Source organism: Vigna angularis, chromosome 7 (assembly GCF_016808095.1).
Source record: "Vigna angularis cultivar LongXiaoDou No.4 chromosome 7, ASM1680809v1, whole genome shotgun sequence".
Taxonomy (NCBI): Eukaryota; Viridiplantae; Streptophyta; class Magnoliopsida; order Fabales; family Fabaceae; genus Vigna; species Vigna angularis.
The window spans coordinates 17,461,888-17,475,384 of NC_068976.1; the positions used below are offsets into that span (position 1 = coordinate 17,461,888).

General features: G+C 26.5%; 1 protein-coding gene across 1 annotated transcript; it reads left to right on the forward strand.

The window, feature by feature from the left end:
• The first annotated feature begins 3,321 nt into the window (after positions 1-3,321).
• LOC108337713 (GDSL esterase/lipase EXL3-like) lies at positions 3,322-8,185 on the forward strand. Its single transcript, XM_017574287.2, has 5 exons — positions 3,322-3,629; positions 6,962-7,092; positions 7,188-7,412; positions 7,507-7,762; positions 7,841-8,185. Exons 1-5 carry the CDS (start codon positions 3,344-3,346, stop codon positions 8,029-8,031), a joined length of 1,089 nt encoding a protein of 362 aa, XP_017429776.1. The 5' UTR covers positions 3,322-3,343; the 3' UTR covers positions 8,032-8,185.
• Positions 8,186-13,497: the final 5,312 nt, after the last annotated feature.

Sequence of the window (13,497 nt, forward strand, 5' to 3'; positions counted from 1 at the left end):
TTGTAAAAAACTTTTTATTATCGTACTCTAAACCTTGAAATGTCACTTCTATAAAATATCTTATAAAAATTAAAATATTTAGTCTAAGCTTTCAAAGTTAAAATATTGCATTCCAATCTTATAGTATTTATATAAGATAAAACTATATGTAATATATAATGATAGTATAGACTACTTTTACACCATATTTGTTCATAAGTCACTAGTTTTAACTAGTTAATATTATAAAAACTTGTATATTAACAATGCATACCATCAAATCAAACTTTTATATAATATTTTTTTTTTTATATTTTTCTTCGAGACATTAGTTATTTTATACTTATTACAATATTATATTAACATGAGCTTCACAGGAAGATATGGATTATCTGAAACTACAAATTTGTTATCATTTTCAACTATATATAATATAACTAAAGGTTTGAGTAATTGCTTCTTACACTTTTTTAGTAAACACAGTTGCTAACCCGAATTAGATATTAATACTTATTATTATTATTTTTTCCATTTTTTTTATAAATTAAAGTTTATTAATTAAAAAACATTAAAAGTGTATTCATTTAACTATAAATAAAGTCAAGCTAAAATTAAATAGACATTGATTACAACTTCATACGATGGTGTCCGTTTAAGTACAAGTTTTTTCTAAAAAGTAAATATCAATATAAATTGTACCCTGTGCATTACCATTGCCTTTTGAAAAATAATTTTTTGATATAAACTAATTTTATATCGTAAATATATTTTTTTACTGCGTTTTTTTACTAGTAAAATGGGGAAAAAATTATATTTATTATTTTATTCTTACTATTTTTGGCAATGCAGAATGGAAAAGAGCAATACAAAGAACATCTGAGGCCAATAAAATAGACCAGACACAGAACACTGCATGGACCAACTCAACCTTAAATTTGGTACCACAAATCAAACGCTACTGGGCCCATGTGGTGTCAAGGTCATAGTCTCTGACCCACACGTTACTGGGTAGTGATGGAGGCCCAGCCCAAAAGGAGGGCCCAGGCAAGGCTGGTGCCAACTGCTTCAACTGCCTTCAAGCCTGCTACCATCCATCAATGCACATACTCTATTAATTTGTATACAAATAATCAAACTTCACTGTTCATTTTTAAATCAATTTCTTTCAATCAAATCTTTGAAGATATGTTTCGATACAGTTAATGTTTTTTTTTTTAATTTTTTTATTGGAGCAGTGTGAATGTAAAAATAATAATTAAGAGATAAGTAATATTTTAGAGATAATTAAGTGCGAATACCAAATGAAAATTATGAAATAGATGCAATGTGAATACAAAAAGTAAAGGACATGAAATTTACATGGAGATAATATATTAATAAAATCATATACGTCGTATATTATTTACGCAATTAAACATCAATTTCAACATCACTTTTTCTATATTATTATGGTTGCTTATTTCTATTTCTTGTTTATCTTTCATTCTTGTCTCAATCACTTTATTAAAATATTCCTTATTCCTCTAATTAATTTTTAATTTAATTTATTTATATGGATTATTTGATCAAGATACATATATGATATGTAACACTGTGTTAACGAAGTTACCAATAGAAACAAAATGATGTTAAAAGGAAAAGTAACCAATCAAACGATGTCGCTTATTCCGTTAAGAGATACTTGCATCTTTGCACATTTAATGAATTGATTAAAGGTAAAAATAAAATAGGAAAGAAGAGCCAAATTCTTAAAATTATAATGTTTGAAAAAATTAAACAATAATGAAAGTATAATTAAAGAATTCTTATGCTATATGTATTCCAAAATATGTCTTTTAATAATGCTGACATTAATACAAACAAAGCAGTTAATGAATTTAGATGAATATCAAAATTTTATAAATATAGTCTATATGATTGGAATGGTTAAACACATAACCAGTGATGAGTCAAAATTATATATATATATATATATATATATATATATATATATATATATATATATATATATATATATATATATATAAAATCTTTAAATTTATAAGTGACTTTAACCTACAGACCTAGACGTGACAAACTTTGTAGAATTATTTCCAAAATTGTTTAAAGTAATTTCATCAAATTAACTGTTAAATTTAAAATTTTCATAAAAACGATTAAGTAGGATTCAGTTTTATCATAAAATTTGGTTTTAATATTTATATTTTAGGTCTAACTAAGTTTTAAATTGATCATAAATCTGAAAATTTTCAATTAAATTTTTATAATTTTTGTAATTTGTTAAATACTTACAAATTTTACAATTTTTAATTGATTTTCTGTAATTTTTAACATTTTCATTGATTAGATATTGTGATTGTTATCTCATTTTGTTATTTTACTTATGTGTTTTCACACGTAAACAAACGAGATTATATAAGTAATATAAAATAATATTAAAATTAATGTAAAATAATGAATAACTTATATTATATAATTTAGAAATAAACTAATATTTTATCGTACAATTGTTAAATCAATTAGATTTTCACATTCAATACAAGAAGAATGATATTTAATAATTAAATTGACTGTTTTTATTATTATAGGAAAATGTATTAAACTTTTATTATAAACTATAACATTGACGAAAGAATGAAAACAATACAAATCAAAATACAACAGTTACTTTTGAATTTTTTGTAAAATTAATATTATTAGTTAAATATTTGAGATGAAAAAGAAATATACTTTTTCTTTTCCTTATATGAAGTTGTATTCATATCATGCATTATTATTCGCTCATTATACAACCACACGAAAAAAACTAAAAAAATCAGACACAAACAATAAGGTTGTATTCTTATCATGCATTATCATTCATTCATTATACAACCACACTAAAAAAATCAGACAGAAATAATAAACAGAGTAAACTATTGAGAAGAATTTATTAATATAATTATAAGAAAAACATGATTCATGGCAAAATTAGCTTCCTTGATTTGTCTTGTTTTTCCTTATTCAAGCCAACAACAAATTCATGCAATAAATGACCTGAAAGCTAAAGGACCCGACATGTACCAATTATTTCACTTTAAAAAATGAGAGCAACAATAATTGTTTTTCAGATATTAATCAAAATATTAATAAGATTATCTAAAGTATATTAAAAATAGATGTAAAATTTGTTTTACACATACAAAAACATTAAATAAGATTATCTAAAGTATATACATAATGTACTAATGGTCCATCTTATTTTAATAAAATTCTTTTTGCTTGTAAAAAAAATAATTATTTCCATGAAAAGAGTACGTAGGTTATAAATAAGAGTGATGTTATATGTTGTCAAACACGTTGCCAAAAGTGAAGTAAAGCAGCCATGGTTCATCTCACTAAGCTTCTTTCTTCTTCTTCCTATCAGTTTCTTCCTTTTGCATTGTTGCTGTTATCTGTTTCCTTAAAAACAAAGGCTGTGTTGAAACTACCACCGAATGTGTCTGTTCCAGCAGTGTTTGTGTTCGGAGATTCAGTGGTGGACACAGGCAACAACAACAACAGAACGACATCGTTTGCTAGGTCGAATTTCCCTCCGTATGGGAGAGACTTTGAAGGTGGCGTCCCGACTGGTAGATTCAGCAATGGAAAGGTTCCATCAGACCTTATAGGTAACTATCTCTTATCTTCTTCCCTAGCTATTTTATTTTAGAAAAAAAATATACTTTCATATACCTAATTTTTTACATTTATTTAATACTATTTTTTTTTAAATATAAAATTTTACATTTTTATAACATCTTTACATTCTATATTAAATAAATGCAAAAATGTGTGATAGTAGCATTCATTATTTTATACTGTTATTTTATACTGTTACAGCTTTGTTTGATAAAACACAGATTTTAGCAGCTTAATGAAAAAAGAAGATAAATCCATTTTTCCTCGCGTGTGAAACTTTGTATGATAATACTTTAGAGATATATGTGTCCTTACGTGAAAGAAGTCAACATTTCCTGCAAAGCTTTAAAATGACAAACAATATATATTTCTGATTCAAAAAAATATTATAATTAGAAATATTAAAATGGATTTAAACTACTTTATTAACTCATTTTAATTATTAAGTGTTTGGGTTTGAAAAAGACTTAGTTTTTCTTCTTTTGAAATATGAATTTAATTAAACTCAATTCCTTTAAATATTTATTACTGTTATGTGAGTTTACAATTTGATCTTTTATTATAACTATTTATTATTCATTTGTAAGTTTTTAATTTGAATTTTTAAAAACTAGAGGGTTCTTTAATAATATTTAAATTGTTTGAATGTTTATTTTATTTTTTAGGCTGACAATATAATTTTTAACTGGTGTATTTATAATATTTGATGAAATAAATACTTAGACAAATATAGAAAAGTTTCAAATCAATTTATTAGGATAAATATATGAAATAAATTATAAAAAAAACATATTTAGATGAGTCAATTCATTTAATAACTTAGTAAAATTATAAAATCTTTTTTTATTTAAAATAAAAAACAAGTCTAATGAACTTATTTATTTCAAACTAAATATGTAATGAACTGTGAGCTAAATTAATTCACTTTTGTCCCCTAATTATAATAATGTGTGCAATTGTGAAAGAGATGATATAGAAGAAAATAGTATAAGAGAGGCAAAGGGAGGTTTTAAAAATATGATATTATATCTACTTATGAATTTTTTATTGGTTTTTTTTATTTATTTAAAGATTTCCATTATAATAGCCCGTACGCGGATGGGTCCATTAGTTTAAGTCTTCACCTATATGAATTGAATTAAGTTCAGTGATAACCAATAAATAAAAAAAATAAAATATTGAATTTTGAATTATTAAGTTTAGTGATAATTAGTAAAAATAAAAAAATATTGAATTATAATAGTTGAATGGAGTTCGATAACATGGACGCGAATTCCCATAAAAGATAAGAGGTTTTTAAACACAGCTGTAAACAGGTAAATGTTTGTAAAAATTATGATAAAATGTCAGCAAAAAATGAATTTTAATAAATTTACAAATTTGGTTTTGTGTTTATGAAAGAAAAAGAGTAAGACTAACATGATACACGTTGACATTCGTTTAATAAGTAAAATGATTATAAAAAAATGAATTTTTATAGTTTTTTAAAAAAAATAAAAAATAAAAAAGAATAATATGAAATGAATGTGAAAAGATTATGTATCTTAAATTATTATTTTTTGTACGAAAATGCTTAAACTGTTATTTTTACAGTAAACGAAAATTAAGATATAACAATATTCTTATATTTTCTCTATCATATTAATCATTTCAACTTCTGGTAATAAAAAAAAAATTGTATAAAAAGAAGCATGCACTCTCATTTTCTACTTATCTGGGCATGTGAAGGTATCACTTACAGAATGAAAGTATCATCATCCCACTGTCACGACAGTGATAGACATAAATAAAAGATAGCATTTAAGCCATTGAGGACTTTGAAAGCTCATATTTTAGTCAGAGTTCATACAGTGAACCATTTTTTGTATTTTAATTAATAATGCCTTAATAATATAGAGAAAAAAATGTAAGAGAAAAAAATATTATGTAAGCAATAATGATTAAAACCTAGCTATTTTTTTTAGAGGAAATAAGAGAAAAGACAAAGGAAACGATGTTATCCTACCATGACATGATATATTAACATCTGCAATATATAAGTTTTCGTAAAAAAGTTTACACTTAAAACTCAAATCTTATAAAAAATTACTAGAATATGTTAATGTGATACAATGATAGTCTTAACTCTAAAATAAATAAATTTAAAAAATAAAAAAAATTAACAACCATGTTTTCTGAATATTGATTTAGGTCAAAAGATAATTACATATTTAAACATTTAAGGATAATATAGTGATTTCTTTTGAAAATTTTCTACTAAATAAAACTTATAAAAAATAATTAAAAATCATGTGAAATAATATAAATTATTTAAAATTAAATTAAAATTTTATTAGAGTCTTTATATATATATATATATATATATATATATATATATATATATATATATATATATATATATATATATATATATATATATATATATATATATATATAAAAGAAATCTATATACAGAAAGAATTAAGTTTCTTAAATTTAGAAATTGACCGACACTTTAGACTTGTCAAAACCTAGCAAATATAGTTGCCTATATAGAGTATGCGTTTTAAGTATTTTGTTCACCTATATTTTTCATTTTTATTTTTATCTTTCTTTACTCTATTTATTCACTGCACATTTTATTTACACTAGTTCTAAATCCCCTCACTGTATTTCACACCAACTATATATATATATATATTAAAAAATATAATTATTTTTCGAAATTTTCATCTCTCTATTTTGAATTTCATTAATTTTTTATATTATTCTTTCACCGTATATTTAAAATATAATTATTTTAACGTAGTAAAATCAACATATTTTAAAGTCAGAAAATAAAGTAAGAACAACAAAAATTCAGGGAAATTTTCGATATCCCTGACGCATGTACTTTAGAGTATTTATTGAGCTACGTTGAGTTTTCAATTCACAGCCTCAGATGTGCAGGAACGGTGGGTCCCAGTATTCACAAATTAATGCATGTTATACAATAAGGGACATTTAATTATCATCATCATTATTAATAGATATAATAAAATCATAAATTAAATAGCCGAAATTCTTTACTTTCTACTTTCATTTTCACACTATTTAAAATAGCTGGAAGTGACGTTATTTTTTCCCACGCAGTGATAAGAACAGTGATATTTTGATACTACGTACAATCGTTTTACTATCATTTGGCACTATCTCTCATTATTATATATTCACTATTTTTTTAATATAAAAGTTAATTTTTAATGAAAAATCATTTTATCTCTGTAAGAATGTGAGTATTTTGTTGTGCATGTGGGTGCGTAGTGTTATTTATGGTGTGATGCATAACATAAATTATGAACAGTTGAAGAATTGGGAATCAAGGAGCTTCTGCCAGCATATTTAAAGCCAAATCTCGAGGCTAGTGATTTGGTGACAGGGGTCTGTTTTGCTTCAGGTGGCTCAGGATACGACCCTTTGACCTCCATATTAGAGGTATCTATCTATCTATCTATATAGTACCTTATCACCTTAATTATCTGCATATTTAATAATGCAAGAAAGATGGATTAATTAACAAAATTAATCAGGGATCAATGTCGTTAAGTGGGCAACTTGATCTGTTGAAAGATTACATAGTGAAAGTAAAAGGTTTGGTCGGAGATGAGAGAGCAAAGTTTATCTTAGCCAACAGTCTTTTCATCGTGGTAGCAGGAAGCAGTGACATTTCCAACACCTACCGCACTCGATCTCTCCTCTACGATCTTCCTTCTTACTCTGATCTTCTTCTGAACTCAGCTTCCACCTTTTTGACGGTAATATCGTATTAGTTTAACCATAATATCGTATTAGTTTTTAAATTTGATATGATTGGTCTTTAAAGTATTTCTTTTATGTTTGGTTTGAAAGGAATTGAATGAGTTAGGTGCAAGGAGGATTGCAGTGTTCAGTGCACCTCCAATTGGGTGTTTGCCATTTCAGAGAACAGTGGGTGGAGGAATGGAGAAAAAGTGTGCACCAAGGCCCAACAATTTGGCCCAATTGTTTAACACCAAATTGTCCAACTTTCTGCGTTCTCTCAATCGTAACTTTCCCAGTAGCAGAAATGTTTTCGTCAATGTTTATGACCCTCTGCTCGACATCATCCTCAATTACCAAAAATATGGTATCCAATCCTTAAACTAATTATCCTTAGTAAAAAATAATATCAAATGAACATAAAATAATTATGAATTTTGTGCAGGGTATAAAGTGGGAGACACTGGATGCTGTGGAACAGGGAGAATAGAGGTTGCAATACTATGCAATAGTTTGGATTCTACGTGTCCGAATGTTGAAGATTATGTGTTTTGGGACAGTTTTCATCCCACAGAAAGCGCTTACAAAAGGCTCATAGCTCCTATTCTTCAAAAATATTTGTACCAATTCAAGTGAGCTTTTAGAATTTGTTCTCGTTAGTTGTTTTCGTTACCTCGGATAACTGTTTCTGTTGCTGTTTATGAATTTCATCTGTCAGGAAATTTCTGTGGATTTATATTATATAATTATTAGTACTCATTGAAAATAAATAACACCCTCGTTTACTTGATTTGTCATGTCCGTAATATAAGCACTTTTAAAATCAAAGTTGGTATCAGTTTAAGATATAAAAATATTTATCAAGTTAAATATAGTGACTTTTAGTAATGGCAAATTAGGATACTGGCACTAGTGGAATTCTTAAATGATATCAATTTTTTTATGAAATAAGTAATATCAAATTTAATTACACTTAACTATGATCATGCATCATTATCCATTGGCCCGAGCCTTTGAAGTTGCTCCACCATGTAAATATGTCTTCTCATATGTGGTTCAAAAGCGACATTTTTGGGTTGAAATCAACCAACTCGCGTATTAGTTCTTAACAAATATCAAGACACCACTTTTTATTTTCGTAATATTTTATTGTGTTTTTATTGGTCAGTAATTATTTTATTTTATTGGGTTATCAATTACCTTTTTCTCAAGGAGTTTTAAGTAAATGGATGTTATGTCTTTTTATGGTGATTTTTAATTACTGTGTATTGGTTGTCTATGCAAAAAATTCTTAAAATAATATTTCAAAAGACTTTATGATTTTTCTCGTTTTAGTTTCAATACGAGCTTTGAAAATTTTAAATAAAAAAAAAACTTTTAACTTTTCTAATAAAAAACAAACTTTTAAGGTTTTTTTTTCAAACAATCATTAGTGAAAATAATGAAGTATTGTACACTTTCAATAGAAGCCAAATTTATTGGATCACAAATATTCGAATGAGCCATTTCAAAACATTATTTACTCTCCATAATTGGTCGTTAGAGAATTGAGAACAATGTTGCTTAATTACAACATATTTTTCACAAACTTAAACAATGAACAATAATTTGTGAAAAGGATGTTACCATGTCTTTTGTTCAACATCTTCAATACACTCAGAATCTCAAATGATTACAAGGATAATGTTGCAACTAAGCAAAATCATTAACTTTGGCTTTCAATTAACTTTTCAATTATAATGACAGCTCAAATAGGATAAAACTTTTCTCAGATACATTTGCTAATAAAAGTTTCATAACATGTTTTTTGTAAGGGACCAACACTTAGAGACACAAAGAACATTTCTACGTATCATTCTTATTTTAATTTTATATATTAATATCACCTTTCCCCACCAAAACTCATTGTAGAAAGAAAATTTTCCTTTAGATATGAAAAAAAAAAACTCATTTCCACTTATGTGATTATTACAAAAATTATCTACAGACAATTTTTTGTCTCACTATATTTTACATTTGTAATTGCCATAACAAATTCTCTAATTTTTTTTACCAACAAAATTTGAAAACATATATTTTAATGGTTAAATATATTTGTAGTCCCTGAATTTGAACTCAAAATTAAAATTAGTCAATGTTTCAAACTTTGACACATTTTGTTTCCAAATTTTAAAAATAAATTAATATAATTCTTTTAATTTAACAACGTTAATTTTGTTTTACATGTTAAACGACATTTCAGGTTAACATTTGAGTTGAAATGTAAAACCCATGAAAAATATTTAGATTTAATAAAATTATGGCAAGAAAAATTAAAATTTATGATAGATAATTATAATAATTTCAGAGGAAGGAGTTTAAAATTTTGAGAATTTATTTTAGAAGATTTTGAAAAACAAAAATGAATAATAAAAGTGAATAGTAAACAGTGAATAATAAAAAGTGAATAGTAAAAAAAATAAATAAATAAATAAAAAAAAAGGAATAGTGTTCCGTGGATAAGGCTTCCTACGATGCATTGATGAAGCAGATAAGAAGATTTGGTGGTGGATAATTAAAATATAATTTTTTGAATAGTAAAAAAAAAAAAAAACTAAATAGTGCCAAAATTTTGGCCTATAAATAGAAGTAAGAGGAATGAAGTTTTTGCACCAAGAAGTAGAGAGAATTATGAGAAAAGAAGGAATTAGGAAGTTTTTGGAGTAGGAAGAAATTTTAGAGTAGAGGTTCTGAAGAGTTTTCGGGGAAAACAAATTCGGAGTAAGAGAAGTCTGGAATAGAGGTAAGGGGAGCTAACCTTTCTATGCTTTTATATTATGATTTAGTATTGTTTTATTACTATCAATATCTTGAAATTCTGTGTGAATACTGTTAATGCTTACTGTATATCCATCTATGTTGAAATTCGGTGTAAATATTATATGTTGTTGTTTTGAATCTGTAAATAAGAAATTTGTTAAAAACTAGTTGAGAAACACTTTGGCTAAGGAAAGACTTGGTACTTAAGTTGTCCATTGTGACGCACCTCTCTTTCCTAGAAGTCTACTCGACAAGTTTTTAACTTAAATCTTATTGAACAGATTATGTATTGTTAATTTATTTTGTGATATTCATATTGTACGATTTCTGTAAGGATTGTATTTTATTGTATTGGATTTGAATTTATGCGTCTGAACATGATGTGATTATTGTGGGAAGTAGGTGAATGTATGAGGAATGTTGGATTCACTGTGATAATATGATGGTATCTGGTTATTCATGACTTGGGTTAAGTTTCAAAGTAACATTATAATTCATGGACGTAATTCCATGATCCTCAAGGAGAGGATACATGGTGGTGTTTTGGGGTTGTATAGAATGATTACATGGTAGCTTAGTTTTGGGGGTCATCCTGAAACTCCAATGGTCTTTCTTCTCATGTAGAGAGGATTGAACCATGTGGTGAGGAGTAGCAGGAGGTCCTAGTCTTGGATGCTTCCATATGATCCAAGGTGAGTGATAACGGATTAACCTCGTGACTGTGGCCGGGAGGTAGTGCCCAAAGTTCCACAAGGCGGTAGTGCCCAAGTTTCACAAGGCGGTAGTGCCAGGGCGGTAGTGCCCAAGTTTCATAAAGCCACCACGAGTGCAAGACCCGCTATAGCTCGGTAATCATTCTGGTCCGGATGATTCGGTCTATAAAGCAACAAGTCGGGTATAAAGTAACAGGTCTTGTGATGTCAGTTTACCATGTTTGGATGACTTTTGCATGTCGTGTGAGTGGGTGAATTGTGGTTTAATAAGTATGCTCTAATTGTTCTTTTATACGAATCTAAGTATGATAACATGAATTAACAATGCTATATGTATAACATGCTTTTTATATCTAGCTCTTGCATTGTTTGTGTTGTGTGCTGTTTGGGTATGTTTCTTTGGCGATGATCATCCACTTGGATGGGAGCAGATGTTGTCGAGGAGTTTCCCTTGGAGCAAGAGCTAGAGGATCCCGAGGTTGCAGTTTAGTCTGTTAGGATTTTTCCTATTCGAACACTTGTGGTGTTCAATAATTTAAACTGTTAAGTTTAAATTTTCAGTTTCTTTTATTTCTGAATGATTGTAATTTAATATTTAATTACAGGTCATACTCCGACTATTCTCTATATTTGGATGTTAACGTCTTTATTATATAATATTGGTTATTATATAATTGGGACGTTACATGAAACATATAAAAACAATAAAAACAACTCAAACGATATAATAAAAAAATGTCATTTAATAGGTCAAAAAGTTTTAACGTACTTGAATTTAGAAGATTATATCTATTTTTAAAAAAATAATCAAAGTTTGAGACAAAGACGTATTTGAGTTTCACATTTAAAATTTGAGTACTAAAACTATTTAACCTTATTTTAATTTATTTGATTTCTATTCTTTTTATTTATTTTTAAAGCAGGTCAAGACTTGAAGCTGCATATTTAACTTTTGTAAAACCTTGATTGTTTTCTTCATCCTTAAACTAATGATAGAAAGGTCAATGAATCAAATATCCAATTGAATATAATTACAACAAGGTATGATACTGCGTATTTTGTTACTTTGATTAAAAGGTACGTGGATAATCTTACAAAAAAAGGCAATTACTTGTTCATAATCTATTACAAGAAAGGTGAAAATTATACATGTCATTTGGATTTGTTAATAGGGATTAATGCATGAAATCAAGATTATAAATAGAACATTTGACGAACATTTTCATGTTTAGAATATTAAACAAGACCCAACGAAGCACATGCATGTAAGTGGATTTGTTGACGAAAAGCAATGATGATGGAATAATTTGCATGGATTGTATTCAAGCAAGAGAGCAGAAAGACGTGTGCTTATCAAAGATTGTGTGGACAAAACTTAATGATTTCATTTGCAAGATAATATAATGAACATCCACCATCTAACTTCACAGGAACTGCTAAAACGTATTTATTATATGCGACACATTATTAATTAGAAACTCGATAGAGTAAGACATTGCATACAAATGACATTAAACAATATAGTTTAATATATCTTTACAAAAGTTTTACATGTTCTTAGGCAACATTGTTTATTACAAGCACGTTTATGGTTGCATGAAAAGCAAAAAAACTGCTTCTCCATCCCTACCACTGTATTTTAAATTGGAATCAACAATTTCGACAAAAGCATATGAAGGTACAAAACACATGGTCAAAGCTAAATTTTGAGTATATAATTAAAAAAAGGTTTTGAATTTATATTAACTTCAAATTTATAATATATAATAAATTCAAATGTTATACATACAATCATTTTGTATAATTAAATTATCTTTTAACAAGTTTATATTTATTTATATAAATGTAAATTTTAAATTTAATTCAACTGATTTGTAAAATAATTTTTATATTACTTATTCTGTAAATTAGCCTTGAAGGTAGAGCTTCCATTATTTTTTTTTTTCAAAAAATTTTGAACGAGAATTTTTGAAAACGTACGATTTGGGAAAGCTTTGGTTACCAAATTATTGAAAAGTGTAATTAATTGCTACGATAGACAGAAAATTGAATACTTCACACGCGTCTGCTTATTATTTGAATTTGGTGATTACTGATGTAACTCATATCTAACTCAATTTAATACATACACCCCTTATTTATATTTATTTAATTAATGCTTCAACACCATAACTACTCACTCCCCAGTCTAGAAACGATTTAATATTCAAAATTAAAACTTAATTATTAGGTTATAGTGTATACTAAATTCAATTTAATTTAAGCTTTCTCTCCAATAAAAAAGAGATTAATTATGCATCAAATCAGGGATGACCATAAAACAATGAATTATTGTACTTTTTCTTGTAAAATTTAATATACATAACTGAGTATTGAAGTCAGAAAAATTAGTGTTATAAATAAAGATTATACATTTGTTACATTTACTACCAAATGGAATATCCTTACGTTTCTTTATAAGTGTTACTCTCTTTAAGAAAATCCTTTTATTTAGTTATTATTTTTATAGTGCAACTTTTTTTTTTATATTTACAGTCTTATTTTTTTAATTATTTTACATAAAACAAAGAAATAAAAAAATTTAAAACAG